We start from the raw sequence: 26887 nt of genomic DNA, 5'->3' as shown, positions 1-26887 counted from the left end.
CCGACCTTTTAACACGACTTCTTGGATTCTGTGCGACATGTGTGCTCTTTTCCGCCCCACCGAAACTCCGCACCGAATCTCTCGTCCGCATCACCCAGACCTATAACCCCAACGCATTCCGCCCCGGTCGATAAATACAATCCAAGAAGCTCCCGTAAAACAATAATACGCCTTTTCCACGGCCATTTCCACGACAACAACGCCACAATACAACAGTTCTCCTCCCCCCAGAACGAAATTCAAGGTCATCAATCTCTTCAGTTCACAACCTTCCGTCACCGTCACACAATGTGGAGCAAGACGGGATGCGGGATGATGATGTCCAGAATAAAAATAATATAGTAAGCTATATCCAGCGTGTGGGAGCGTTGTGGGGGTTCATTTCCCCCCCCCCCTCGGCAGGTGGAGCATGGGGCGGCGCGGGGAGCTACGGGGCCCGTCCAACCACCACCACACCACCACCACGACCTATCCACACATATCCCTCGTCCTGGACGTTATGTACGACCATCACGTTCTCACTTCTTACTCCTCACGATACATCGCCGACAATGGCATCCTTCGCCACTGTACACGACACAACATGCTAACATACATACATATATACATATATACATACATACATACATACATACATACATACATACATACATACATACATACATACATACATACATACATACATACATACATGGCTGGAACCCACGGACGCCCCGGCTGAAAAAGGACATCATACATCAGTACAAAGTAACTCTCAACTCCTCGCAACATGTGGTCTGGGGTATTGTGCGCCCTTGAGCTGCTCGCGCTTCTTTACCTTGCGAGAGGTTTCTTCGCGCCCCCTTTTCCCTTTCCTCGGCGTCAGCATGACCAGCGTAGGGTCGATCGCCTGGGTCGCGCCTGGACTGTCGCTGCAGCTGCAGCTGATTGCCACCCGGATCCGGCCCGCCGGCCAGAACGCCCAGATCCAGAGATATCCCCCTCCCCCCCTTCAGAAATGGACCACACCCCTCACTGCGTCCATAACCCGTGCCACCCCGGGCAGGTAGACCGGCTCCATGATCAGGGGGAAGGGGGTGTCCACTCCGCAACACCGGACCGGAGGGGACTCCAACACGGTGAAACACCTGCAGGGGCCGGGGGAGGGCGGGGGAGGGCGGGTGGGTTAGAGGGGGGGGGGGGGGTAGAGGGGCAGTAATAGTGGAGACGCATAGCAGCACTGGAAGCCCCAGCGGACAATGTCCGGGCTCGCTGCAGCGATATCATCATCATCAGCAGGAGCTACGACGACACGTGCAACTTGTGTACGGTATGTGTTACTGCAGACAGAACTACGACCTATGGCCTGTCGTACGATAACACCCTTCCCCCGCACAGCCCTGGAGCCCCTGCTGACCTTTCCGCCACCGTCGCCGCCACCTCGGCTCCGAAACCGCCGGTCAGCGGCGCCTCGTGGGCCACCACCAGCCGCCCAGTCTTGCTCACGGAGGCGCAAACCGTCTCAAAATCCTGCAGGGGTGACGGACGCGGGGGGAGAGGGGGGGAGAAGGGGGGAAGGAGGGGAGACATTGAAGTCCAGAGGGGCCACTGCGCGGACCCACTGCGTCCAAAGCAGCGAAGGAGAGCCCAAAGCAACTGCGCTACAACGTCATCACCCGCGGCCCCCACCCCACCCCACTCCCCAGGGCCCCCCCCCGACCCCACTCCCCAGGGCCCCCCCCCGACCGCACCCAGGGGGCCAGCGTCCTCAGGTCGATCACTTCGCAGCTGATGTCGTCCGCCTTCCGCAACTGCGCAGCGGCTTGCTCCAGAACCAACACCTGGAGGTGAACACCCCATAATGAATAAATGCGGGTTGGGAGCACATACATATACATACAGGGACATACATACATACATACAGCGGTACGTGGGGGAAAGGTACATGAAATTAACCAAATGCAGGGGGCGACATCTGGCTGCCAGCCAATCAGATGTGGCAGACAGACAGACAGACAGACAGACAGACGGGTGCATGGGCGCGCATTTAGACTGGTGGATGAACGACGTGGTGGCGACCTCGTGCACTCTTTCCGGCTCCTGAACCCTCCCTACCTGGTCGGCCCCCCCAATGTCTCAAGAAGCTCGCGGACATGACGGGCGGCGGGTGGGGTACCCGCCTTCCTCCCTCCCCCCCCACATCCTACCCGCCTTCCTCCCTCCCCCTCCCCCCACCCCCACCCCTCCCTTCCTCCCCCTCCCCCCGCACGAACCTGTTGTCCCCAGCCCACCAGGGTCACGTCCCCGCCCTCCACCACCACTCGCGCCACCCCCAACGGCACCTCGTAGTCGCCCTGAGGGGCCAGGGAGGCGGAGGAGGGGGAGGGGGGGGAGGGGTGACCAACATGGCCAGAAGGGGTTAAGGGCGGCGGGAGTTCACCATGAATGTGCGGTGGCGGTGGTTACGGTGGTGGTGATGATGGCGGGCAAGGAAGTCAAAGCGCGGGGATGTGATGGAGCTCTCTTTCTCTTCCCCCCCCCCCACACACACCCCACTCCGCTCCCCACCTCGGGCACATCCTCCACAGCGGTGCGGTACCTGAACGCGCGGTAGGGGGTGGCAGTGGTCCATGAGTCAGAAGACAGACAGACAGACAGACAAACAGGTAGACAGACGGACGGGCAGGGTTTCACCCGCTCCGTGGCAATGACCAGTTTCCTCTCAACCCCAACGTTGCCCCTACTCCGCTTTTCTTCTTCCCCCCCTCTCCCCCACTCTTCCCCCCTCTCCCCCCCTCTCCCCCCCTCTTCCCCCCTCTCCCCCCCTCTCCCTGAGGCTTACATCATCTTGGGTTCAAAAAACACAACGGGGTCGGGAGCTCGGATGGAGGACAACAATAAACCTGTGGGGGGGGAGGGGGAAAGCCAGGAACGTCCAGGGAGGGGGTGATGTGTATGGGGGGGGGCCCAGGAAACAGCCAGGAGGAGGAGGGAGGGGGTAGAGGGAGAGACGGAGAGGAGCAAAAGGTGTACGACAGAGATAAGCGAGCTCATTCGGCCTCTTTCCCCAGCACATGCAAACACACACACTTGCACACCTTTCGCCTCTGCTGGACTGCTGGGTATCACCACCTTGAGCCCGGGAACCTGAAACATGGGCACATATACGGACATACAGACATACAGACGCACAAGCAGGGCTTACGCTGTGTCGTGGGGCGACAGACCAAACTAGAAGGGACAGTAAGGCAGTACAAGGTTGGCGCACACACGTGTCGGAACGGCAGGTAAGGCAGGTATGGTCCCCCAGCTCTCCACCCCCCCTCCTCATTCCCACCCCCCCCCGGCCCCCGCTGCCCGCCCCACATGCGTGAAGACCGCCTCCGGGCTCTGGCTGTGGTAGTGACCCCCGTGGCCCACCGCACCTGACATGTGTGTGTGGGGGGGGGGGGGAGAGGGGGTAATACTGCATGTGGGAATTATAAAAGTATGGAGGGGGGGGAAGAGTGGGGAGACATGAATGGCACCGAGCAGGTGAAACACACGGGCACGGACACGGGCTCCAGGGGGGAGGTGATGGACCCCGCGGAGGATTAGGCCATGGGGGCCCAGCAAGGGGGGGGAGAGGTGTGCGGTGCGGTTGTGTGTTGCAGGGCTCATGCGCGGCGGCGCCTCAGCACGTACCGTACGGCGCCCGTACGGTTAACCCGCCACAGTTGAATGTACCCCCGCTACGGTACCGGTACTTGGCAGCCTGAAAGGGATCAGCCCGGGGGGTGTTTGTTCAGGCAACGGGGCAAAACCAATGAATACCACCATAGCGACCACGTGGTGGTGCAGTCGATCCGCTCCCCTACCCAAAACGAACATATAGCCCCCCACCTCGTTGACCAGCTGGTCGAACGCGGGGAAGATGTAGTCCGCAAATTGAATTTCCGCCACTGCCGTGTGCCCCATGGCGGCGAGACCGATACCGAACCCCACAATGCCCTGAGTTAGGAGTCGAAAGGGGGTTATGTGAGTGTGCGGTGCGCAAGCTGGGTAAGTCAAGTAAACGGCTTGCTTTAGCCAAGTTATCCCCCGTGATAGCCGAACTTAGCTTCCTTGCGGTTCGCGATGCCCGGCACCATCGATGCATTGTGCGCGGTCCCTTACAGGACACTTTGCAAATTCGCCCACAGTCCCCTAGTTTTATTTAGGGCCATGAAGATGCAATTGTGTCATCCTTGCGCAGCCAGGTCAGCCGCGGGGATGTTGCGTTACCGGCGGATGTTGCAAAAAGTCGCCAGTGAAAGGCCGGCCGCGCACCATGACTGGTGCCCGACAGAACCGCATTGGATAATAAGAAATAAGTTATCGCGAATACAAAATTGAGGGTAGCCGCTCCGGTTTCCCTACCGCGCACCTGCTCTGAGAGGGGCGTGTTGAACACGCGATCTTTGCCAAAACGCTCCAGCAGGCCAACTGTACACCGGAAAACACCTCCAAAGGAAACATCTTCGCCAAACACGTAGGCTCTGTCCAAAGATATATGCAAAGGCCGGCCACGTCAGGGTTGCGCGTACATGCAAAGTCGCGCAAAAGGAAACATAAGCAAGCCAGACCTGTCGTTCGTATCGAGAGCAACAGTGAGAGCATCATTCACAGCGTTGCAAAGGTTCAGTCGTTTGAAGCCAGGCAAAGGCTCCGCAGCTAACGGTGTGCTCCGGTCTGCTTGTGCCATTGCAGCCCCTGACAAAGAAGACAGACTAGCAGACATATTCATCTCAATACTGCGTACCAGACCCTGCAGGCGGGGCCTGTTTTGGAAAACCGCGGTCCACATTGCGCTTAAAAAAAGACAAGAAACCGGAGCAGGTTCCGAGGAGCTCGTAGCATTACGAAAAGTTAGATTATGTCGCGCTAAGACACAAATAGCGTGCAACGAATGATCGGTAGCTGTCACAGTTACATGCGCTAACGAATGTGCGGTACGGGAACGAGTTAACGGCAGGAAATTGTGTTCATGATGACAATTTCAACCATGGCCCGGAGTTGCATGAAACTACGGCTATAACAAATGTTGTGTTCGTGTACGGCCCTCATGGCGAAATAAAACCCTAGCTTGGTGTTCCGTTATAAGCCAAGGGTTTCCTAACGTTTCGAGGATCGCCCGACTGACGCTGGAAGCGTGAATAGTTTCGTCCCCGGTATCTCTACGGCATATGAACATCACTGCAATCATAGGCCTCGTGTCAATATTAGGCACAGCCCTCGGGTTTGGAATGCCAGAGTTTGCACCGCCGTACCCTTCCAACCACCTACCATTGCCCCTTCGTTATTCATCTCGTACTGCTGTTGGCCAATTCCTAGGTTAAATTGTCACTGGACCTGATTAAGCCTGTATTTGCACAGGGGCAGATGTGTTTCTTTGCGCACTCGTTCATCAGCCCAGCAAAGACAACCTGTCGTGGTTGGCTTTTGCTGCGTGCACAACAGATATATTCTGCTTAATGTAACAGTGGCAGAGAGCATGGTACGTATTTGAAACCTCGGTCTTCCAAGTATTTTTTTCCACAGTAATCACAAAACCTGCTCCCATCCATGCTTGTCGCCAGGCTTGCAGCAGCATACACAACAGCCGATTCTATAAAAGGCAACCTTTATATTTCTAGTTGCTTTTCCAGGATGCGAATTTCCGCACGAATATGGTAGACAGGGTTCTCTAGCGTATCCTGGCAAGTTGCAACCACAATTTTCTCAGATGTTATGTAGCTTTTCATTAAGACTACTTCTGAGCCGAGTCGCGTATGAATGGCTAAGTCAAGGATGCTTTTCATTGCACACCCATTGCATCCCAAGGCGAAATGACGAGCATTGGATCCTAAAACTTTTTATGAAATCAATCCAAGTCTCGAATCTTTACCTCTGTACAGCGTTTGTTAAATCAAACCTAAGATGTATACATGGGCAGTCTAGTCTTGTTAGGAAAAGTTTCACCTGTCAGCGTACAGTACCACGCAGCACAGGTCTGGTCGCTTCACTGAACCAGGTGCAGACAAGGCACTCTTTACGTATGGTACCTTCCAACATTCCGTTATGGTCAACCGAGTTTTGTCCCCACCTCCACCACTCCAGACTCCAAACCAGCAGCATCAACCCAGCCCCACCAGCCGCCACCCCTATGTCTCCACCCCTCCACCTCCACTCCGGCCCATCCACCTCATCACCTTGACGCGTCACTATCACCCCTGTCTTCCCTTGCTCTTCCCGGCCCCCTGCTCATTCCCCGACTTGCATTACAACGTGCGATACAGCTTTGCTTCATGCCTCTGCTCCCACAAACTCTAAAGCAGCAGTGTGAGGCGCTGCCAGCAGTGGCAGTGGCAGCAGCAGCAGTCGCCTACCCGCCTCCCTACCTTGTCACCTTCCTACCTACCTACCTACCTACCTCGTCGCCCTCGTTTGAACACTGCCCTGGCTTTTAGCATACGAGCGGGCTGCCGTACTGCTAGTCGACTAGCAATGGTACTGGGTGTTGAATATCATGGACAATCTCAAAGTCTCAATGACAACATGTCCTGTAGGAACTATTTGTAGCTTTATATAGCAGCCTAAAGGATGGATGGCGGCCAGAGACCAGCAGGGCAGTTCTTCACTGTATTGTACTTGAGGCCCGGAGTGTGGAGGCGTGAGGCAGAAAGCCCAGGAGTCATTAGAGTCAGAAATATTTCGCATAGCATGCAAATTCACCCAAATCGACAAGCAAGGGCATTGTCACGCACATGCAATTCTAGGGTTATTTCTCTCCTCCATAACCGGCAAACCTCTACAATATGGAATTTACAAGACAGTTCAGGTGTTGGTTCTTGTAGTGCATGCCTGCTTTGGAAGTAAGGCTTTGACAGCTTTTTTTATTCCCCTTAGCATGGAGAACGGTATTGCGACAGTAGGTTGGAGAGCCAATCGCAGGAGCCATCGATGTCACGATAGGTGCCAAATTAAGCTTGTCTGATAGGATACAATAGCTGAAGGGAGCGGCTAGTTTCGTTATGGGAGCTCCTCCTGGCTAAACAGCTCTTAAAGCGCCTTTGGCTCCCATTTGATAAGTACTTTTCCCACGGAGTTTTTTTAATAAAGTTTGTCACTTAATGAATAAAATTTCCTGCAAATCCCAACATAGAAGCACAGCGGAAGCCTCCAGCAGTCCCAAGCCCGGATCCAGGACCTCATAGAGCGCTCGGACCGCTTCGCTACGCCTTCTCTTTAGATATAGCACATTCTAATGCATGTAATGATAAGCGAAAAACACTTCTCATCATTTGATTTTTAAAAATATTTCTCACAGTAACATTGTTGCACGATATGCGGCCTGTACATGCGCTTATCCTAGACCTTGATGGACTTATCCTAGACACAGGTGGGAATCAGGTTGAACCTAATAGGCCCCAGCCGTCCACTCATGTCGGCAAAGTTGCATGCAGAATCCCTGTGTGTGGAGATCGCCCGAGAGGTGGTGTCTCGCCATGGGAGGCAGCTAACGCTCGAGGCACAGCATGTCGCTCTGGGCAAGCGCCCGCTGGAGTGCTGGGCTGACGTTGCCAAGGCAAGTAGCTAACGGCTGCTCACGGCTTAGGGATAAGCCATTAAGCAAACGGGAAAGGGACCGCTTCGAGGAAGAGCACGGTACCGTATGGAAGGGGGAGACAGCAGCAAGGGGCAGCAGACGTTTGGCCGAGACCCGTTGCGAGGGTTGGTTGGTTACACGACACACGACACGCGCAGAGATTCTCAAAATCACTCTTGTGTCCTGCAAACCTGCAATGTTGACTTGCTGTAAGAGCCATTGCCAATGCTCTTGGTTGTCCCTAATGTTGGTCATTGCCCCTGTTGCTAATTTCGACTGATGGCGATGGTGGTGATGATCCAGGTGTTGAATATTTCGGCTCCCCCTGAGCAGCTGTTGGCGGAGTCTGAGCCGCTGCTAGCGGCCAGGTAGGCTCGGGATGGGCGCATCGGGTATTTGGTACCAAATGCGTTCCTTTCTGTACCTTTCCCCGGAAAGCTTTCCCGGTCAATTACCAGCACGTGACTCGGACAGCACCTTCTCGCCCCGTCCCTGCCCGTCCGTCACCGCTTTGGCTCGTCCCGAATGACGTCACGGGGAAAGGAAAGGGATCAAAGACCGTTTAGATTGGTGAGGTTGTCGCGACTTGACCCACACCATCATCACCGCCCTCCACCACACTTTCCACCCGTTCCTGGCCCGTGCATGACCACCTGACCCCCAGCACCTCAGTACCCGTATGCTTTGCTAACTTCCCTCCCTCCATTCCCCAACCGCTGCACAGGTGGGCGCATGCGCCGCTGCTTCCCGGGGCCCTGCGGCTTGTACGGCACCTAGCAGCGTGCGGAGTACCCTTTGCCATCGCCACCAGCACCCCCCGGGCCACGTTTGCCGCCAAAATGAGCTTGAAAACGGAACTGCGGGAGCTGCTGGTGGAGCGACCCGGTGCAGCGGTGGTTTGCGGAGATGAGGCAGGTGCACGAGTTCGAGAGAGGCGAGGGCGGACTTGGAAGAGGCGGACGGCCGGAGGGAAGGAGTGCCGGGATGGATTACAAATGGGACAAAGTTCCGGATGTAACGGCGGTTGCGGAGGCGGTTATAATGGCGGTTGCAGTTTCACAGGCAGTGACCCCAATGGAATACCGGAGGAGCAGCAATGGATGCCGCTTCGTGTCTACTGATCGACCTCCCTGTCTGTATCCCTGTTTGCGTGCGCAGGTGGCTAAGGGCAAGCCGTACCCCGACGTGTTTCTGGAGGCCGCCAAGCGGTTGAATGTGGTTCCGGAGCGGTGCCTAGTGCTTGAGGATGCGCCCAGCGGGGTGGAGGTGGGGAAAGGAAGGGCGGCGGGTGCTTCAGGCTACCGGAGGGTACAGGCGGGCACAGGTGGGATGTGCAGTATAGGGGGGTGCATGGCCAGACTGGCTAAGCGGGTACAACTACCCCCTGCTGTGCTGCCGTGCACCGCTCATCCCTCTTCCCGTTCTGGGTCCGTCAGGGCAAGTTCAGATCCGTAAATCTGTGTCCCCTGCAATACCCAACACGGCGTCGCGACAGTCCCGCACCCATTCCAACAGAGCTCTGCCCCCGGCGTCACGGCAACCCCACTCACTCCTCGCGATTCCGACTGCGCCCCACTGCGTTGCGCCGCGCCTTGCCCCTTGCTGCTGCTACCATCATCGCCCTTCCAGCTTGGATGGTTGATTTGATGCGTTGAATGCCGGCATTGGGTTTTGCTTCCAGCCACATCCCGTGATCCCACCCCTGCTCCAGCCCACCTGGCTCTGTCATACATACATACATACGAGTGGGGCTCACTGGGAATTCACGTAATGCATACATGTGCTGCTGCTGCTGCTGCGCCCCAGGGCGCCACGGCTGCTGGTATGCGCGTGGTAGTGGTACCCTCGCTGGTTGGTACGGGCACGGGTACGGCAACCAACGAGTACGGCGCTGCCGACCCGAGCGCCGCCACTGGCGTCGTGGAGGTGCTGCCCTCCCTGTTGGCCTTCTCTCCGGCGGCCTACGGCCTACCGCCCTTCACAGACTTGCTGCCACCACCTACACCAGCACCCCCAGCAGCATCCCCCTCAGCCCCGAGGGGCCCCGAGGGGCCCTTAGATGAAGCGGACGGGGCTCCTGTGCGGATCGGAGGGCATCTGGGTGACGCGGTGATCCCCATGGACCGGGTGATTCGGATCCGGGGCAAGGTGGTCAAGGGCTTCGGACGGGGCTCCAAGGTGAAGCAGTGGGCGCTGGGAGGGGAGGGAGCAGTAAGGGGGCCGCAAAGGCCCCAAAGGCGGCCGGATTCACGACAGCAGGGCTATCGTTTCTGGTAGGATAGGAGCAGCTGGGGTTAAGGGATGTCATGTGCACATGTGCATGAGGAAGGAGCAACGCATAGGAGGAAAATGGCGCTATGCATGTCTGTGTTTGTCAAGAGCGCTACCCCCTTTTTTCCGGAGTACCGCGAGAGCGACACAGCGGAGGCGGTTGAGTTGGCAGTCCATTCGGTTGTGGTCCTGGTTCTTATCTTGCCTTCTGGGAGCACTGTCCCACAGGACCTGGGTATTCCCACGGCCAATGTGGACCCGGAGGCGGTCGCGGCGGCACTGGCGGAGGCGGTGACCGGCATCTATGCGGGCTGGGCGAGGGTGGGGAACAGACCAGAGGTGCACAAGACGGTGAGGAACTAGCTCCTCAGGGAGGGAGGGAAGGGGGGAGGAAAGGGAACTCGCGCGCACTAAGCTGGCACGAGTCGCTGGCTGTCCAGCTGTGCAGTCCATCCAGGGGTTTCGCGGCTTCATTTGGGGTCAGGGCGCCTGTGTATAAGTCTGTTGTTTGTTTACTGTTCGTTTGTTTGTTGTTTGTTTACTTATTGGGTCACAGGTTCTGAGCATTGGCTGGAACCCCTTCTTTGGGAATAAGGAGAAGACCTTGGAGCCCTGGATCTTGCATTCCTTCGACGAGGTACGGCATCGTACGGCACCTTTCTATTCTATCCATTTTCCGCCATCATCCTATGAGCCTATAATTCAATACGCTTTTAGTTTCTCTACCTTGGTCATTGGCTTGCATATGCCGCACAACCTACACTTTCCTCTCTAAGCTTCCGTCCTCCTTCTAGGCCCCCTCCTCCCGTCTTTACGTCCGGTATAGGTCTTTCAAAGACTACCCATTCCAACCCCACACCCCCACACGTTTGAGGCAGTGTTTTAGCAGGATGGAGAGGTTTCTGGCTGACTCTGGCCTAAGGAATGAATGTATACGGGCGGACGTGAATGCATTTCTTTTTCCCATGACCGAAAACACTAGGATTTATTGCTATTCGTGAATCCATTCCTTGAATAAGGAACACTGCCACCACCCCACCCGCCTGCCACCGTCCACTGCTTTGTCACGTCCCCCGCAGCCTTTCTACGGCGAGACTCTGTCTCTGGTGATCTGCGGCTACGTTCGCCCCGAGGCCAACTTCAGCAGTTTGGAGGCGCTGATCGCCCGGATCCATGCGGATGCGGAGGTCAGTCGCGCAGCTCTGGACTGGCCCCCCCTGGCAGGGCTGCGGGAGGACCCCTTCCTGACCCAGCTGCAGCTGCCCTCCATAGAAGCGGGGGTGCTGGCGGGTGGGCAAGATTCGGCTTCGTAAGCAGACCCCCTTCGGGCGTGGCGAAATGGCGGGATGGGGCAAGGGCCCGGAGCAGTGGGCTGGAGGCGGAGGAGCAAGGGGGTAGGAGGGCCCCAGTCGCACGGCCTAGGAGGTTACACAAATAGACAACAGGCGGAATCGGGGATCCGTTTCAAGGTGCTCCTGACACACGTGAATTGGATTTAACAGGTTGGCGATATCGATGAGTTGTATGGCAGTCGTGCTGACCATTACGACCATAGGACTATGCGGCCCTTGGGAGACGCCGGTGGCGGTGAGGACGCTGGCCTGTGGATAGATGCGGGAAAACATCGGCGCATGTGCACCCGTTGCTGTACGACACAGCAGGGCGGTGCACACATAGCAATAACCGCACATAATGAGGTTATGGCTATGGTTTGTCGGGATGGTGGGCTTTCAGGCACGAGAAAGTGAGCTGTACCGGTTTCGGCTACATACAACCCCGAATCAAACACATATTTGGGTTGGCCGTTAACATGGTTGGACCCCTCCTCTGCCTAGAAAAGCATATATGACTTCCCATCAGCAGGACTTCCCCGTCGGCAGGTCGGTTGTTATTCTCAGGCTAACCCATACAGCTAAGTGCGCAATCGCCAGGTCAGCGGACGTCTTTTCGCAGCGTGAATAAAGCCCTGAAACTCAAGCGTTTGTGGAAAGATTTTGGTCCAAAGATGTAGAATTGGGGGGTCTAGTTCATGTCGAATGACGCGACAAACGTTGTCTTGCTCTCACGGATCAAGCTCTCAGCCGCCGCTACGCATGTAGCATATTGTCCTTAAGTTAGTGCTGATGCCGAAAGCGGGGTTGCCGAACTCCAGAAACGTTCGAAAGTGCAAGCAGCTCCCCGATGAATATAGTGGAATATTGACTTACAAGAGGCAAACAAATGGCGAAAGTTAGATATTATGACATTTCTTCGCACTGTTCTTCAATATCTAGGCGCGGTAGATGATCATCCCGTCCCGCAATCGCTGTAGGAAATCGCTGCCTATTCTGTACAGTACCTTGCGGGCAGCATACAGCAGAAAAACAATTAACGAAGCACTTCAACTTATACTTTGTATCGACAGTCTTTGTTGCTGTGCGTTTCCGGCAAAAAGTGCAACTCCTGCGACGTAGGTCGCTGATATCGCCCGCTGCTATGGCTGCTTCAAAGAAACAAGTGCATATTCCTTTCGTCAGCAAAAATGGTTGGTGCTTGTTTGGGGACGCGTTCGGGAGACTGATGGAGCTTAACCTTGGGCTTTCCCTGAAACAACGCAGTGGAGGCCCTACTCTTTTGGCGCAACCCCAAGGATAGCGGTGTCGTTTTCGGTGGCGCAACGGCTGCTTTCCTCGCGTATGTACTGAACCCGTTCTCAGCAAGCACAATCATCTGCTATGCTGTTGCCATCGCGTCGCTGGCAACTTTCCTTTGGGCCCAGATGGGCAACATCGTCGGCAGGTGGGTTAGTGCTCTGTGACACTGTTCCACCGACAAGGGACGAAGGCTGACTGACGTCCCTCTCCTCTGTCACATCACACACAGGTCCGGCCCACCAGTGCCGGCCTTGCTCACGCGTGGGCTCAGTGAGGATGAGGCCCGCAAGTTTACTGATGCGGCTCTCCCAGTTCTCAACAAAGCGCTCGGTGAGAAGCAGTTGCCGCTGTAGCGGGGTCACACATCGCCATATCGTCTTTGGCTCTCCTAAACCCTAATGCCGTACTCCGCTGTCCTGTCTTGCTTGCAGCTACGATTGGTGTTCTGGCGTCGGGCAAGGATCTGAAGCTTTCGCTTTTGGTGAGTCTAAGCGACAACGGGAAGGAATGAGCACAAGGGGCAATTCAAGTGGCATGTATCGCCCATTCGTACACATTGGTCCTCTTCGGAATCCGTCGCCTGAAGAATACAAACGCAACAACGGGTCCTGGTCCTCGCAAGGTGCCTGGCTTGAGGTTGCACACTATCCGACTTTCACATAGGCACCATCTGCTTTCCTCGCGCGGCCCTTTCATCCATTTCACCATGTCGGCTACTTCTGATGATAAATATCGTTCCCTCCACTGACATGGCGCCCTGGCCGCTTGGGCGCAGGTGGTTGGCGGTGCATACAGCGCAGCTCGTGTGTTTGCCGCCATCAGCCCCGTCACGCTTGTGTACGTCGGTAAGCGATGCCCCATCTGGGTTTCCTGTGCCAGCTTGGCAGTAATGGCGTGTCATGTGATTTGCAGCAATGATGTTTTTTCGTATGCACAAATAGCTTGCAGCATCGGCACCGTGGCTTGAACGTGAGATTGCTTGTGGTTCTCTACGCATTGAACCTGGATTGAGCGTGGATTTCGGTGTATACGCCGCGGACATCACGATGTTTAACATCACGACGTTGTCGCCTTGTGGAATTTATTTGCAGTGGTATTGATTGCTTTTACGGCCCCCAAGATTTACGAGCTGAAGCAGGATGAGATCGATAAGGTGCTGGCTACCGTCAAGTCCAAGGTGAACGAGCTCACTGCCAAGTTCAGCGAGTGAGTAAACGAGCGGGGCTGGGGGCGTGAGCCAGATACTGGCAGGCGTGGTTTTGGTCTGGTGCAGAGGGGGACCGCGGTGAGGGTTCTATTGTGACGGTACCCTTCTGCCTGAAAATCCTTGCCTGATGCCTACACGTGCCTTCCTACGTGTGATGACTTGACTGACGACAGACGTGATTACGTTGTGTCTTGAAGCTAGTTTCCATGCAAATGTCGATTGGGTCGTCACTGCTTCTTGAGTACTGGCTTTTACCGGCTTGGCTAAGTGTCTCCTGTCTTCACCGACGTTCGCATGTGTGCCGGTGGCTCCGCTTTATGCGCAGGGTGGTTAGCAAGATTCCGAAGGCATCGGGTCCAAAGAAGGCGCAGTAAAGAGGGCAATGGCTGCACGTGCATTACTTGACCTAGCGACAGAATGACGCTGAACTCTGACGCCCCAGACAAGTCGCATTGGCGCCGGTTGGAGCCGGCACGCAGCATGTAAGGGTGCTGACCAAGTCATGTATAACTTTTGGAACGCAAGATGTCCAACAGCATTGCCTTGTACGGGGTACTGAAGGAACTTGCGTTGTATGCGCTTTGTGAAATTGTCGTCTGTTGGACATACGATAGCAGGACGGCTGGGCCATGCGGCGATGCTCTGATTAAACCTGGACTTGGAATGCAATGTTCTTTGGATTGCATGCCGCCACCTAACCTTTGCTGCAGTTTGCTCGTTATTACTGTGCGGGTTCCTAGCTGTCACGCCATCGGCCGCTTGCTGTGGGCCCGCACTTTGCATTTGCTTGTGTTCTCTGGTTACAACGTGTTTTCGGTGAAGCGGTAGTGCAGGGTGAAAAGGGCCTTCACCAATAGTGATAAGAATGTGTCCGAGTGAGTAACACGGGCGGGAGTCCGGCTTAGGACGTCAATTCGTTTGATCACTTCAGTCCCAACGTTTGCAACACCAGTGGTACGTCCGCGAGCGAGTCCAGCACTATTACTGCTCTATCGGGGGCGACAGCTTCTAGCTGCTCCCGGCTGTAGATTCCTGTAGCCACTCCGATTGGCACTGATCCAGCGTCCAGAGCGGCCTGATTGTTCCATGCAAACATATAAAGACAATTCGATGAGAGTAAGGCAAAACGAATTACGAAAACATGCAGTACGCACACGGACAGCAGCAAGGACGCGCAAGAGCGACACGGCACTAACTCCACTCCATTCCCATGGGTCGGAAAAATAGCCTTCGATAATCCAATTCAAGCAGCCTCCAGCAAACACACATATGCTTACCTGAATGTCCATTGGGGTGTCACCAACGTGGAAGCGCGCGCCCACTGGACCTGCATGGTTCAAAGGTGTGTCAAACGGCATTGGCGGAACGGGCTTTTGCACTTAGCTGAGGGAACCGTAGGTTACCTGTCGCCTATATTGGTGGGAGCTACGCATACAGGAAAAGCGTGCATCAAACGCAGACAGGCGTGTTTTGTGGTGGAGTGCTTTGCGTCGCAGGTGATATTGACACGACATCTCGTGTTTCTCTCAAGTTCATTTCTCCCAAACATACCGTGATTTTCTTCGCACTTGCGCGCGGCGATCCGCACGAACTCTCCTCGATCACGCCAGGTTTCGGCCGTGTTGCCTGAGCAGAAGTCGCTGCCGAAGCCCCCAAACCGCGGTGTGGTGAATAGGTCCAGTATCCCTGTCCATTACCAGTAGGGACAAGAAAAAACATGATGCTTGTGTCTGTTGTTGCGAAGATTATCCACCATACGCGTCGTGGCGGCAGCATATCGCTAGGAAAGTCCTTTTTCGATGTTCACAAGCAGCAGGATAGGAGCTGTAGTACGGCAGCACGGGTGGAACGGTCGTAAAGCCCCGTCACTGTGGTCTGCTAGATGAGACCTGCTAGATATGTCCGCCATGTTTTCGATGAGCCCTTAAAGCGCGGCGCACCTAGCCGTTCCATCTTGCCCCAGCCGATGGGCTCCAAATTCCCCGTCACCAGGCAGGTCGCGGCTTGAGGATGAGCCTGAGGAGGATGAAAACGTCAAGGAGTCCACTCTTATAACATGGGCTTCGACATACGTATTGGTGCATACGCCTTACACATCCTCAGGCGTAGTGATTAAATGTAGGTAGCCTTGGCAGCGGGCTTTGCTCCGTCAGGTTACCTTAAGCTCCGTCAGCAGCTCCTTCACCCCAGGCAGCAACTCCAGACCAACCGCTGCTTGATCTCTGTGCGCCAGGAAGTAACTCTCCATCTCCTGCTGCACGGCATGGAGCTTGGCCATGGCCTGCGGCCGTATCGCGTCGCGTAGGAGTATGTAGTTGGAAGGTTTGGGGGGTTGTAACAGGTAAGCAGTACCCAGTTTGGGGAGCCTCTACACGCAGGAGGCCACGGGCACCATTGACCAAATCACCCAGGCCTCCAACATGTGACCCAAATGCGCCATACACAGCAGCGAGCTTGGCCATGCCCTGTCAAAACCTAGAGTATGCACGCTTGTGCTTTGGGTTACACCCGCGGGTGCGACGGCCCCATAGCTGCCACACCTCGTCCTTGCTGATTCCATGGTGCTCGAGGACTTTAATAATAATCAGCGGGTCTGTGGACCCGTGGTGCTGAATGACGTCGATGTCAGTGTCAAGGCCGAAGACTGCCTTAAAGCCATGACTAAAAGCTGCCTTGTGGAGCTTGTTGGCATCTGCTCCTATGGAATGGATAAGCGTCCCATCAACATCGAAGCTGACAATGGTGATCAGCGATGAATCGCGCGACATTGCTGCCGGTTGATAAAGAAAAGCACGCGCAAATACGTTATAGCTCGCGCTTGTGCACTTCGCCTGTGCCTGGGTAAAGCTAGTCTTGCAACTAGTTAATTTCGCAGTGCAAACGCGATAGGCAAGTCGCATAAGCGATGTTACATAAATCACGATGGTTGAACCAAATAAAACACAGATATATCAGTAAACGCAATACCCAGGGCAACTGTAAAACACTATAATAGCTCTCCGTCCTGCAGCTCAGCTAGTCCAGGTCGTACAACGTCATTCCGCTGTACATAATCTAACAACTTCATTCTACTGTAGATACCCATCACACATCCTGCAACACTTGCAACATCCTGTAATAACCCACGTTGACCCCAAGTCCCCTAAGCCTGAAGCCCTTAGCAGCAGCCGCCACGCTTCCGCTGTGTGGCCGAGGTGTTCATGTCCACAGCGTCGGGCACGAACCTGGCGTGCAACCGGCGGCAGGGGAGGGGTCCTGATGGCGTGCTTAAGACAATCAAACATCCAAGGATATTGAAAGGGCGTTGAAGCGATAGAAGGGTATGGATTAAGATGGAAGCTGAACTGGGGACGTGTGGGCAGGAGGGCAACTCATAATCATAACTACCGCAAACCCCTTGAACGAAGCGAACACGTTTTCCTTTTCCTTCCCTCACCACATGAACTTACAGTTCCTCTTCCTTCTCGTTTCGTAGGGCGTTCCGTGTGATGCACGTAAAGGCTGCTTCCACATTGATGTCCTCCTTTGCCGACGTCTCAAAGTATGGTATGCTGCCCTTGGACGCGCACCATGCCTTAGCCTTCTTCTCCGTAACCTAAAGACACAACCACAATGCGAAGCCATATGCTGACAAGATGCACCGATTCAACTGTACGAGGCACCTGATAATAAGCCAGGTGTTCTCTGGACAAGACAGGTAACGAAAACACAACAGTTCGCCAACTCCAAGCCATACCGCTGCAGAACTTCAGTAACGTGCACGGGATAGCTGCTCTATCGGTTGCAGGCTCGCGTCAATTTTGGCGCGCAGGTCCTCCTCCCCCTCTCACCCACAGTCGGTGCCGGTATCGTCGTACCCCCTTTCACCCATCCTTCAACTCCGGGGCGCTGACTCACCTGGCGGTTGACGCCGACTTCGTCAATTTTGTTGCCCAGCACCACAAAGGGGAAGTTGTCAGGGTCGGATGGCCCAGCCTGCAAACGTTATCCGACAGCGTACGGCTCTGTGGGCGAGACGGCTTACTAAGCACGGATCCAACACTAAATAGTGCATTCACATCACATGGCGTAATATTAAAGTTCAGCATGCGTCTTTTGACAAGGCAACCTGCACAGCACGTTTGCAACATGCGGGCTTCCAAATTCCAGAAAGGGCTACCCGCCTGGATAATGAACTCGTCTCGCCAGTTGTCCAAGTCGTCGAAGCTCTTTGCGTTGTTAACATCGAAGACCAGCATGCAGCAGTCTGCTCCTCGATAAAACGCCGACCCAAGGCTTTGGAAGCGCTCCTGTCCGGCAGTGTCCCAAATCTGCGTGTGTTTTGCGATGTTGGGCGTCAGCACACACTAGGGCCTGAGGCCAGAAGCCGCAGCCAAATGTAATCGCACCTGCATCGTCACTTTCTTATCGTCCACCTCGATCTCCTTGGTAAGGAAATCTGCACCTATCGTCGCTTTGTATTCCTTGGTAAACTTCTTTTGCACATACTGGTTCATAAGCGACGTCTTGCCGACGCTGAGACAGCAAACAAAGGATAAGTCAGCATACTTATGAAATGAACTAATCTTTCAGGAGCAGCCGCACGCACCCACTATCGCCAAGGATGATGATTTTCAGGACGCGTCGCTTCTTCGTTGACATCTTGTGCACGCCCTGTCCCTCTGACTGACAGATGCTTGAGGGGGAAGTCGTGACAGTCAGCAAAAGGCAAGACGCAATCGCTCGCTAGCCACAGCGGATACGTGCACGCGACAGCGAAACGTTTTGGGGGGCTAGACCAGCTGCTCGACTGTACTCCGGATCTATATATGAAACAGATTCATCATGTGGAATTATGTCCAGATGCTGTCACGGCTACCAATGCACGACACGGCAGACCGCCAATCAGCCAGAGTTTCTCGACTAGGTTCTTATTCTATTTTGTGCTCTCTTACGAGCCACGTGAGAGTTGCAACAAACATATAAACATCGTGTATGTCGGAAGTAATCCTGCGTAACGAATGAAAGTCTAGTCCATATGAAGGATGGGTACGCCGCAACGAATTCAAAATAACAATTTATGATTTTGCAAGGCCAAACCCCTTACCTCGTTTGGGTCTTGTAAGGCAACTTGAACCAGAACGCGATGGCTAGTGACTGGCCTTTGACGTTCTTGGTACTATTCCTATTTATTGGTTTTGGGACTAAACAGCACACGGTGGGTACACATTGGATTACTGACGCTCCGGCTATCCGTCGGGAGCATACGTTAACGGGCAAGTGCCCATAGCAGGGGGAGGCTATCGCAGCAGCAAAGTACCTGGACTTGAGTGGAGCTCTAGCCTGGTTGGACGTGGAGTCAAACCACGACGTGCTCTATGACCCTGGTAGGTGGCTTGAATGCTCCCGGGGCCACCAACCCCCCGGCCCTAAGTCGGGTAGGGCGTCGCAAACTCCACCTCCCTTGCAGCCCTCCTCCCTGGCTTTCCCGACCACCCACCACCGATTGACGTCCTCCCCGTGCCCCCTGCTGCCCTGCAGCGGAGCAGCGAACCCACACGCGACAGCTGCAGCAGCAGCAGCAGCAGCACCCCCACATCCTGACCCAGACCACCACCACCAGCACCTTTTTAGAGCGCCGCGCCCTGGAAAAGCGCTGTCGCGGCACCACGGGTGACTGGTGCGGCGGCTACGAGCTGCAGCAGCCAGTCCCCCTAAAGCCCGCACCCCGGGGCAGCCGGACCTGCCCGCGCAACTGCAGCGGTGTCGGGAACTGCAACCACGACACGGGGACATGCGACTGCCCGGCAGGTGCGGGCCGGTGTGGGAGATTTAGTTGGGGTAGGCCAGTTTCATTACACTGCCTTGAGTGAAGGCGCCGTCCTGCGGATGTGCGATAATGGGATGGCGTGGTGGTGGTGGGGTTGTGGGAAAGATATTAAAGAAACCGGCAATCAACCAACAACCAATTGCCGATGTCCAAGATGCACAAGATGCGGTAGAGGGACTTGCGCCTGCCCTGTGCGGTATACTTAAGTGAGTGCTGATATCCTATGCTGAATCAGTTCCCTTTCCCACGCGAACATATATATACATATATATACATAGGGTTTATATATATATACATCATGTATCACCTCCTCTCCGCCAGCACCCCTCTCCGACGCGCTCCACCTCCACTGCCGTCTCGCCCTCGCGGTCCAGGATCCCAGGGTGAGGACTGCGGCACGGTGCTGCTGCGGCCTTGCACGACCCACTTCCGGCACGGCGGCAGTGAGCCCGCAGGGCACATAGATGACGAGGGCAGGGACCTGGGTCTGACGGACCCGGGCTACACAGAGTCCCGCTGCACAGGTGTGGGCGGGTGGCGGGTGTGGGTGATGGGAGGGGACGACGTGTGTGTGTGTGGGGGGGGGGAGAGCCGCGGGCGAGCAGGAGCCTGGGGGGAGTCGGTGGCGGAGGGTGCCCATGCATCGCACCTTGACGATAGTCGTGTCGTTACGCCGTTGTAGCTTCGGGGCGCCCCGGCTTCACACGTTCCGGCACCCCCCTTGTGTGCTGTGTGTTGCCGCGTGCTGCTGTGTTCCGTCCCCCAGGTATTTGCGACCCCGTGACGGCCCGCTGCTTCTGCGACGGGACCTACCGCCGAGTGAACCCGCCCAAGGGCTCGCCCCCGGGTACCCCGGCACCGGTTCGCGGCAGGCCGCTGGGCAACCACGTTTGCCAGGTGGGTGGGTGGGTGGTAGTGGGTGGGTGGTAGTGGGTGGGTGGTAGTGGGTGAGGTGGATGAGGGCGGGTGGATGAGGGCGGGTGGTAGTGGGTGGATGAGGGCGGGTGGATGAGGGCGGGTGGATGAGGGCGGGTGGTAGTGGGTGGATGAGGGCGGCGCCTCTGGCTGGGGTGGGATCTGGGTGTAGGGCCGGATGTGAGATTTGCCTAGGTCTGGGGTCAGGACGGGATCCAGGGCGGGATTGTGGATTTTACTGCCCTTCCGTGTGCCCATGTAACTTACATCGTTGGGAGTCTGCAAGCCATGTGGGTTGCGCTGATTGCTGTTGCTGTTGTCGCCCGTGTTGTTCATGATGACGATGATGATGACGATGATGATGATGTTGACGATGATGTTGACGATGATGTTGACGATGTTGATGACGATGATGTTGATGATGGCGCAGGTGAGTGACGACGGACGTGGCAACAAATTGGAGTGGGGTCAGGTCCCCTGGGAGCAGATCTACGGACCCAACGGCTGGTGCAACTCGAACAAACCAGACATAAGGTACGCGCGCCATGGCGCCTCATGGGGGGTTGGCGGGGTTTGGGGGGGGGCCGGGCTGGCGTGTCAGGATGCGTGTCAGGATGGCTTTTACGTGGCTAGGGGGTGGGGTGTATTGCAAGACACCGCACTAGACATGGGGTTCTTATTGGTCTAAGAAGAGCACCCGGGGGAAGCCCCTGGCCCCCGGGGGCCTACTGGCGGCGGGTGGGGGGTTCGCCTCAGGTCTCCCTAAGGGCCCTAAGGAGTGCCACCGCACACACAGCGGCCCATGGCCAGCGTCAGGACCGGTCCGATAGATACACACACTCATCCACATACACCCGGGTTGTGTTGCTCTCCCTCAGGTGCGGCTGCTTGTTTGATGGCTTCTCGGGTGAGCTATGTGACGAGGTGACGGAGACCATGTGCCCCAACCAGTGCTCGGGGCATGGAGAGTGCGACTCGGGGTTTTGCAAATGCCACGATGGCTGGTACGGCACGGATTGCGCGCGGAAGGTTTCGGGGCAGCCTCTGGAGCCAGGTGGGTGGTGGTGACGGCGGTGGCGGCAGCGGGAGGGAGTACGGGTGGGGCTGAGTACGGCATGTGGTGAGTACGGCATGTGGTGGGTACACGGAACGGGTGGGGGTTTGCCTTGGAATTGGTTTGGAGGCTGTGCTTGAGCTGTGTACATGAGCTTGATGTGGCTTAGCGAGGATGTGTATGGTTATGTTCGGCCGCAGTCCGCACCTGTTGGCAAAACCCTCCACCTGACGGACATACGGACCCGTTGGCCAGGTGACCTCCTTTAAATTTTACTTCTGCATTGGCTGCATATGGTTCCATGGTATGGTATCCTCATCATCATCATGCGCCCGTCCTCCGATGAAACTCATGAAGCCATTTATTATTCCCCCGGGTGTCTCCAGGATGTCACTTCCAGGATGTCACCGAATATGCCATGTCTTTGACATTGATGCCGACTTCAGACCGGACGGACTGAGCTGCCCGGGACTAGGTGGACTAGATCTTAGAGCGCAGTGTGTAGCCTGTAGCTGAAGTCGTTGTAAAAGCCCCTAAGCCCCTAAGCCCCGATGTCACGCATCAGGGTTACACGATACTGGCAGTCGGCCCTGGCTCCGGGATACCGTGAGGGTGCCGCCGGAGGCCGCTGCAGCTGTGGCCGGACTGGGCTCGACCGCCGCTGGTGGCGCTGGTGGTGGGGGCCCTGGGGCTGCTGGCCAGTCGGCGTCCATCCATACCCGGCGGCGGCCGCTGATCTACGTGTACGACCTTCCTCCTGCCTACAACGCCCGCATGCTGCAGTACCGCAACGACAAGTGAGGCGTTACGGGTGCGGGTTACGAAGTGAGGCTCAGGGTGGGGGCCTTGGGGGGGGAGGGTTGATCTGTAAGGGTAGCAGTGTTGGGCCGCAATGAGGCGGCAGTGGCAATGGAATGATGTCATAATTCAATTTAACAACGGACAAACCGTCGTCCGTCCCGGACACATGAGCTGGGTTAGCCGTCTTAACCCCCCTCTCCCGGCCCCTTGCACTTCAACGCCGCGTCGCACACGCAGGGGGTTGTGCACCTGGCGCGGCTTCGGCAGCGGCAACCGTACGGAGATATTCGCATGGACGTACGGACTGGAAGTACTGTTCCACGAAATGCTGCTGCAAAGCGAGCACCGGTACGCGCTGAAAGTGTGTTGCGGTGCGGTGTGGTGCGGCGCATCTGACTATGTGCGAGGAGTGATTTTGATAGTGTTCGGGGGCGTGCCGGTGCACAGCAGGCCTGCGTTAACATTTGCATGTATGTATGTATGTATTTGTGTCGGTCGATGTAGGGGAAGTCATGTCACCAACGCCCTGACGCGTGTGGTGGCGATGCCGCTGCTGCCATTGCCATTGCCCCTGCCCCTGCCGCCGGCCCCTCTGTGCAGGACATTCGACCCGGAGGCTGCTGACTACTTCTACGTGCCTGTGTACGGCAGTTGCTTTATTTTCCCCCTCCACTGTTACGCGGATGGTCCCTGGTGGCATGTGCCCTCGGGTGAGCGGAGGGTGAGCGGAGGGTGAGGGGCGCACTGGCCTGGTGCTCTCTGGCCTAACGGCACCTCAGCACTTCGACTGCGCCAACACAACCCTCCCCAACCAACCCCTGCTGTCTTATCTGTCTGTCTGTCTGTCCGTCTGTCTGTCAGTGCAGGCCCCCGTGTGATGCACGTGACCAACATGATGCTGGAGGTACGGGACTGGATACGAAAACACTTTCCATATTGGGATAGGTGCGTGCGTGGACATGGTGTTGTGTGTGTATGTATGTGAGTGTGTGTATGTATGTGTGTCTGTGTGGCGTTGGGTTGGCGGGGATGTGTCCCGCGGCGAGTTGTTGGCTACAGCCCCGGCCCCAATAGAGCAGTGAGCTTTTAGTAGTTGATGATCAACCCTCACGGGCGGTCACCCCAACCCACCCCCACCCCAGCTCACCCCCACCCCACTCTCGGGTCCGTAGCCTACTTCTTCTCCTACAGTATTGAGTTATCTTGGAGCATCCGTCTATGGTTTTATTTTCTTCGCGTGAATCGTCTGGGCTTCGTCGCATCCCAACCCCCCTCCCTAGGCGCGGAGGTCGTGATCACATCTGGCTGATGACACACGACGAGGGGGCCTGCTACGCGCCGACAGGTAGCGCCGGGAGCCAGTTTTAGGGAGCGTGCTCCGTGGGGGGAAGGGAAGGGAGGGAGGGGTGGGGGTGGAGGGGTGGGCTGCTGGGCGGGTCAGGTGGTGATGGTGGTGTCGGCCTCAGTGGGGGTGGGGGTGGGGTTGCTCCTTTAACCCCAATACCAACTAATACTTGGGATGACACGCCCGCTGGGTGCTCCGTTTCCCGCTTTGAGTGGCGCAGCTCCGCAGTTGATCTCCTTCCTGTGTTCCCTGCATCACATGGCCACCGGCATCCCTGCTGCCCTCCCTGCCTCCCTGCCTCTCTCATACACCCCCCCCCTCCCCTTGGTTCAGAGATCTACAACAGCTCCATCTTTCTGACCCACTGGGGCCGTATCGACAAGCACCACGCCAGCAACACCGCCTTCACACCGGACAACTACACGCAGGAGTACGTGCACCCGGAGCAACCCGGCGGCTGGCTGCACCTCATCGACGGACACCCCTGCTACACGCCGGGGAAGGTGGGTGGGGATTGGGAAGGCGGATCGGGGGAGGGGAGGGGAGGGGAGTATAAATGCAGGAGGAAACCAGATTAATGAACTGCCGGAAGGGTCCAATGTCCGAAAACGGCCCCAGTGGGTCCTAAGCGATAAAGTGAAGTTGAGAGCGCTCCCGGGGGTGGCGGTAGTGGTAGGGATGTGTGTGCGTGCGTATGTGTGTACTTATCCGTACGTAATTTTATTTACATTGGCACATACCTTGATTCCCCTGGGGTCTATCCGGGGGCTCTTCTCGCTGTAACGCCCACTACTACTGACGTGCGTATGCGCCCCCGCAGGACCTGGTCGTCCCGGCTCTGAAGCTGCCCCACCACTTCCGGCAGAGCCCGCTGCTGTTCCACCCGCCCCGGCAGCGGGACATCCTGCTGTACCTGCGGGGGGATGTGGGGAAACACCGGCTGCCCAACTACAGCAGGTGGGGGGGTGCGCGGGTGGGGGGAGGAGGGGGCGTCTGTTGAGGAGGCATGGGGGGGCTGGAGGGGTTGAGTGATTCAGGAGGTTGGGGGGCTGCAGGGGGTTGGGTTAGTTCGTTTGGGGGTAGTGGTAGCGGCGACCAGGGGGCCCGGGGCTGGCTTGTTGGCGTGTGATGCTGATTAGGACGGTGGTGGAGAGCGAGGTCCAGGGAGGGACAGCTCCGTGGTATGTATGTACGTACGTACGTATGTATTTAGGTATGTATGTATGTATGTATGTATGTCCGTAACTGGCTGCGGTCTTGACTACGGCCCAGGGGGCCCCTGGTACTGCAAGTGCGCTGAGCTCCCTCCCCATCCCCACTACACCCCCTCTTCCACCCTTTTTACCTTCCCCCCTCCGCTTCGTTTCCTGTCAGAGGCATTCGTCAGCGGCTGTACCGGCTGTGGAGGGATCAGCAGTGGCTCCAGGGCTACAACGTCATGATCGGTGACGGCAGTGACGTGCCCGGAGACTACTCGGAGCACCTGTCCAGGTCCAAATTCTGTCTGGTAGTGCCAGGTGGGTGGTGGTGGGTCTCTTCCCGCCACACACATAAACTTACATACATACATACACCCCCTCAGGTGACGGCTGGTCGCCCCGTCTGGAGGACGCGGTGCTTCACGGCTGTGTGCCCGTGATCATCATGGACGGGGTTCACGGGGTTTGGGAGGACCAGTTGGAGCTGGAGCGGTTCAGTATCCGGGTGGGGGAGGACGAGCTGGAGGGGCTGCCGCAGCAGCTGGCCGTAGTCCCGCAGAGGGTGCTGGAGGACATGCAGCGCAAGTTGAGGAAGGTGTGGCACAGGTAAGAGCCGGAAAGGGGGGGGAGAGAAGGGGGGAAAGGGGGTGTTAGGCGAGGGGAAGAGGTACGGAGGTTTGGAAGGCAAATCCTTTTCACGCGCAGCCATGCGAGGGGCTCAGGGACAAAAGCTGCAAAGGATGTCCCGTACCTCTTTACAAACAGTGCTTAAAAAAACGTTGTGAGGTGTCAGAGCATTAAGCCAGGGACTCTTCTCCCCTACAAGCCCGAATGTATACATGCTGCAACAACAACAACAACAACAACAACGACGACGACGACGCATGTTTGGGCGACAATCCTATCCTAGCTGAATACCGACATACATACGGATACTCCATGTGCGACCCACCAGTTCGCCAGTTCAGTCTGCCGGCATGCGGCCCTCGGACCATTCATACAACCACAAGCCACACGTCAACGGATTACCCACAGCGGTTGCCGGGTTTTACGGGAATTAGGATTGGCCTAGCTACAAGGGTTATGCCATCATCAAGTAGAGGTTCCTTAGGGTTTATGATTCAGAAAAAGATTCTGCTTGTCGCAGGTACGCCTACGTCAGCCACCCGCTGCTGTCCGAGGAGATGAAGGCGGTCCTCCAGAGCAACCTCGGTGTGTGGCGGGAGCAGCTGCAGCGGGTGGGCAAGCGGGAGGACGCCCTGGTGGCCCGCACGACCGCGCAGTTGGAGCAGCGGGCCGTGTTCCCCGCGCAGGATGACGCCTTCCACACCGTCCTGCAGTGGCTCTACTGGCGGATACCGCAAACACGGTGATGACCACGACACCCCACCCCCCAGTCACATGGCGTGCGAGCCACTGGTGCCCCCTCATATCTCCTCTCCTCCCTCTTTCCTCCCTACAGCGCCTTTCGGTGACGTGTACCACCTCTGGTTTAATGACATCTCACCTCTTGAGACACCTCTTGTGGCACCCTGATGGTGGCGCCTGGTGGTCTTTACACATGCAGCGGCGTGGGGCCAATCCTGGCTTGGTGTGCCTTGGAATTGTGGCATACCTAACCATCAATCCTGATGCCGTGCTGCGTTTTCGTTATTTGTGACTCATTGTTCGTTACTCGTTAATCGTAAACCCTGGTGACGTGCTGGCGGCCGATCGGGCGTGGCGCAGCCTCGTGGCTTCCGTAGATTTGGCCCGACCAGATGTAACACACGTCGTGTGGTCTGGGACCGGACTGGCCATCCGGAGGGTAGTGAGGCCTTCCGCTGTCGGGCGTCTGTCGAAGTAGGCGCGGTGTGGGCACCTCCCAGTGCATCATGTAGCATGCGTGCCCAGCTGTTGCCTAGTGTACATAGCTCTTCGAGGCTTCGGGTCATCATATTTAAGGCGGAGGCATGATTCCAGTTAGCGCGCGAGGCTCAAGATAGAGAAAGGGGTAGAAGGGTGACCGTCGAGGTGTGGTAGGGCTGATTAGGGTGGTGTTTGGATGCACCCATATGCACGTGGCTAC

General features: G+C 56.5%; 4 protein-coding genes across 4 annotated transcripts; 2 read left to right on the top strand and 2 right to left on the bottom strand.

Moving 5' to 3' along the window:
• Positions 1-991: 991 nt before the first annotated feature.
• Positions 992-4702, bottom strand: VOLCADRAFT_56472 (uncharacterized protein; the record flags this gene model as incomplete). Its single annotated transcript, XM_002946794.1, has 12 exons — positions 992-1127; positions 1397-1509; positions 1731-1820; positions 2253-2333; positions 2548-2578; positions 2822-2882; positions 3078-3126; positions 3346-3404; positions 3664-3733; positions 3862-3969; positions 4385-4496; positions 4584-4702. The coding sequence occupies 12 exons, from the start codon at positions 4700-4702 to the stop codon at positions 992-994; spliced, it is 1029 nt and encodes a 342-aa protein (XP_002946840.1).
• A 3162-nt stretch (positions 4703-7864) lies between these two features.
• Positions 7865-14747, top strand: VOLCADRAFT_103251 (uncharacterized protein; the record flags this gene model as incomplete). Its single annotated transcript, XM_002946976.1, has 13 exons — positions 7865-7953; positions 8310-8457; positions 8744-8851; positions 9392-9796; positions 10085-10207; positions 10413-10493; positions 10936-11146; positions 12454-12634; positions 12719-12819; positions 12921-12970; positions 13265-13334; positions 13581-13695; positions 14022-14747. 13 exons carry the CDS (start codon positions 7865-7867, stop codon positions 14068-14070), a joined length of 1731 nt encoding a protein of 576 aa, XP_002947022.1. The 3' UTR covers positions 14071-14747.
• A 1489-nt stretch (positions 14748-16236) lies between these two features.
• rabG (RabG/Rab7) lies at positions 16237-18333 on the bottom strand. Its single transcript, XM_002946793.1, has 6 exons — positions 18285-18333; positions 18085-18211; positions 17860-18006; positions 17594-17671; positions 17146-17291; positions 16237-16920 (listed from the first exon to the last, which is right to left on the bottom strand). Exons 2-6 carry the CDS (start codon positions 18190-18192, stop codon positions 16854-16856), a joined length of 546 nt encoding a protein of 181 aa, XP_002946839.1. The 5' UTR covers positions 18193-18211; positions 18285-18333; the 3' UTR covers positions 16237-16853.
• Positions 18334-18821: 488 nt separating this feature from the next.
• elg1 (acetylglucosaminyltransferase) lies at positions 18822-26294 on the top strand (the record flags this gene model as incomplete). The annotated part of the gene is made up of 18 exons (XM_002946975.1): positions 18822-18893; positions 18966-19062; positions 19217-19486; positions 19880-20029; positions 20272-20402; positions 20851-20954; positions 21299-21474; positions 22040-22271; positions 22513-22623; positions 22876-22985; positions 23142-23220; positions 23556-23620; positions 23954-24123; positions 24441-24577; positions 24995-25137; positions 25203-25425; positions 25967-26188; positions 26282-26294. 18 exons carry the CDS (start codon positions 18822-18824, stop codon positions 26292-26294), a joined length of 2505 nt encoding a protein of 834 aa, XP_002947021.1.
• Positions 26295-26887: the final 593 nt, after the last annotated feature.

This window comes from Volvox carteri (genome assembly GCF_000143455.1).
Source record: "Volvox carteri f. nagariensis unplaced genomic scaffold VOLCAscaffold_4, whole genome shotgun sequence".
Taxonomy (NCBI): Eukaryota; Viridiplantae; Chlorophyta; class Chlorophyceae; order Chlamydomonadales; family Volvocaceae; genus Volvox; species Volvox carteri.
The sequence above is the reverse complement of the archived record's forward strand: the minus strand, read 5'-3'. Positions and strand labels throughout refer to the sequence as shown.

What these genes read in the sequence shown, in the direction of transcription:
- rabG (XM_002946793.1), bottom strand. Translation starts at nt 18,192, where the DNA reads ATGAACCAGTATGTGCAAAAGAAGTTTACCAAGGAATACAAAGCGACG. An exon ending in ATAAGAAAGTGACGATGCAG is followed by an intron (nt 18,007 to 18,084) that starts GTGCGATTACAT and finishes AAACACACGCAG; the next exon opens with ATTTGGGACACTGCCGGACA. An exon ending in AACGAGAAGGAAGAGGAACT is followed by an intron (nt 16,921 to 17,145) that starts GTAAGTTCATGT and finishes GTTGCACGCCAG; the next exon opens with GTTCGTGCCCGACGCTGTGG.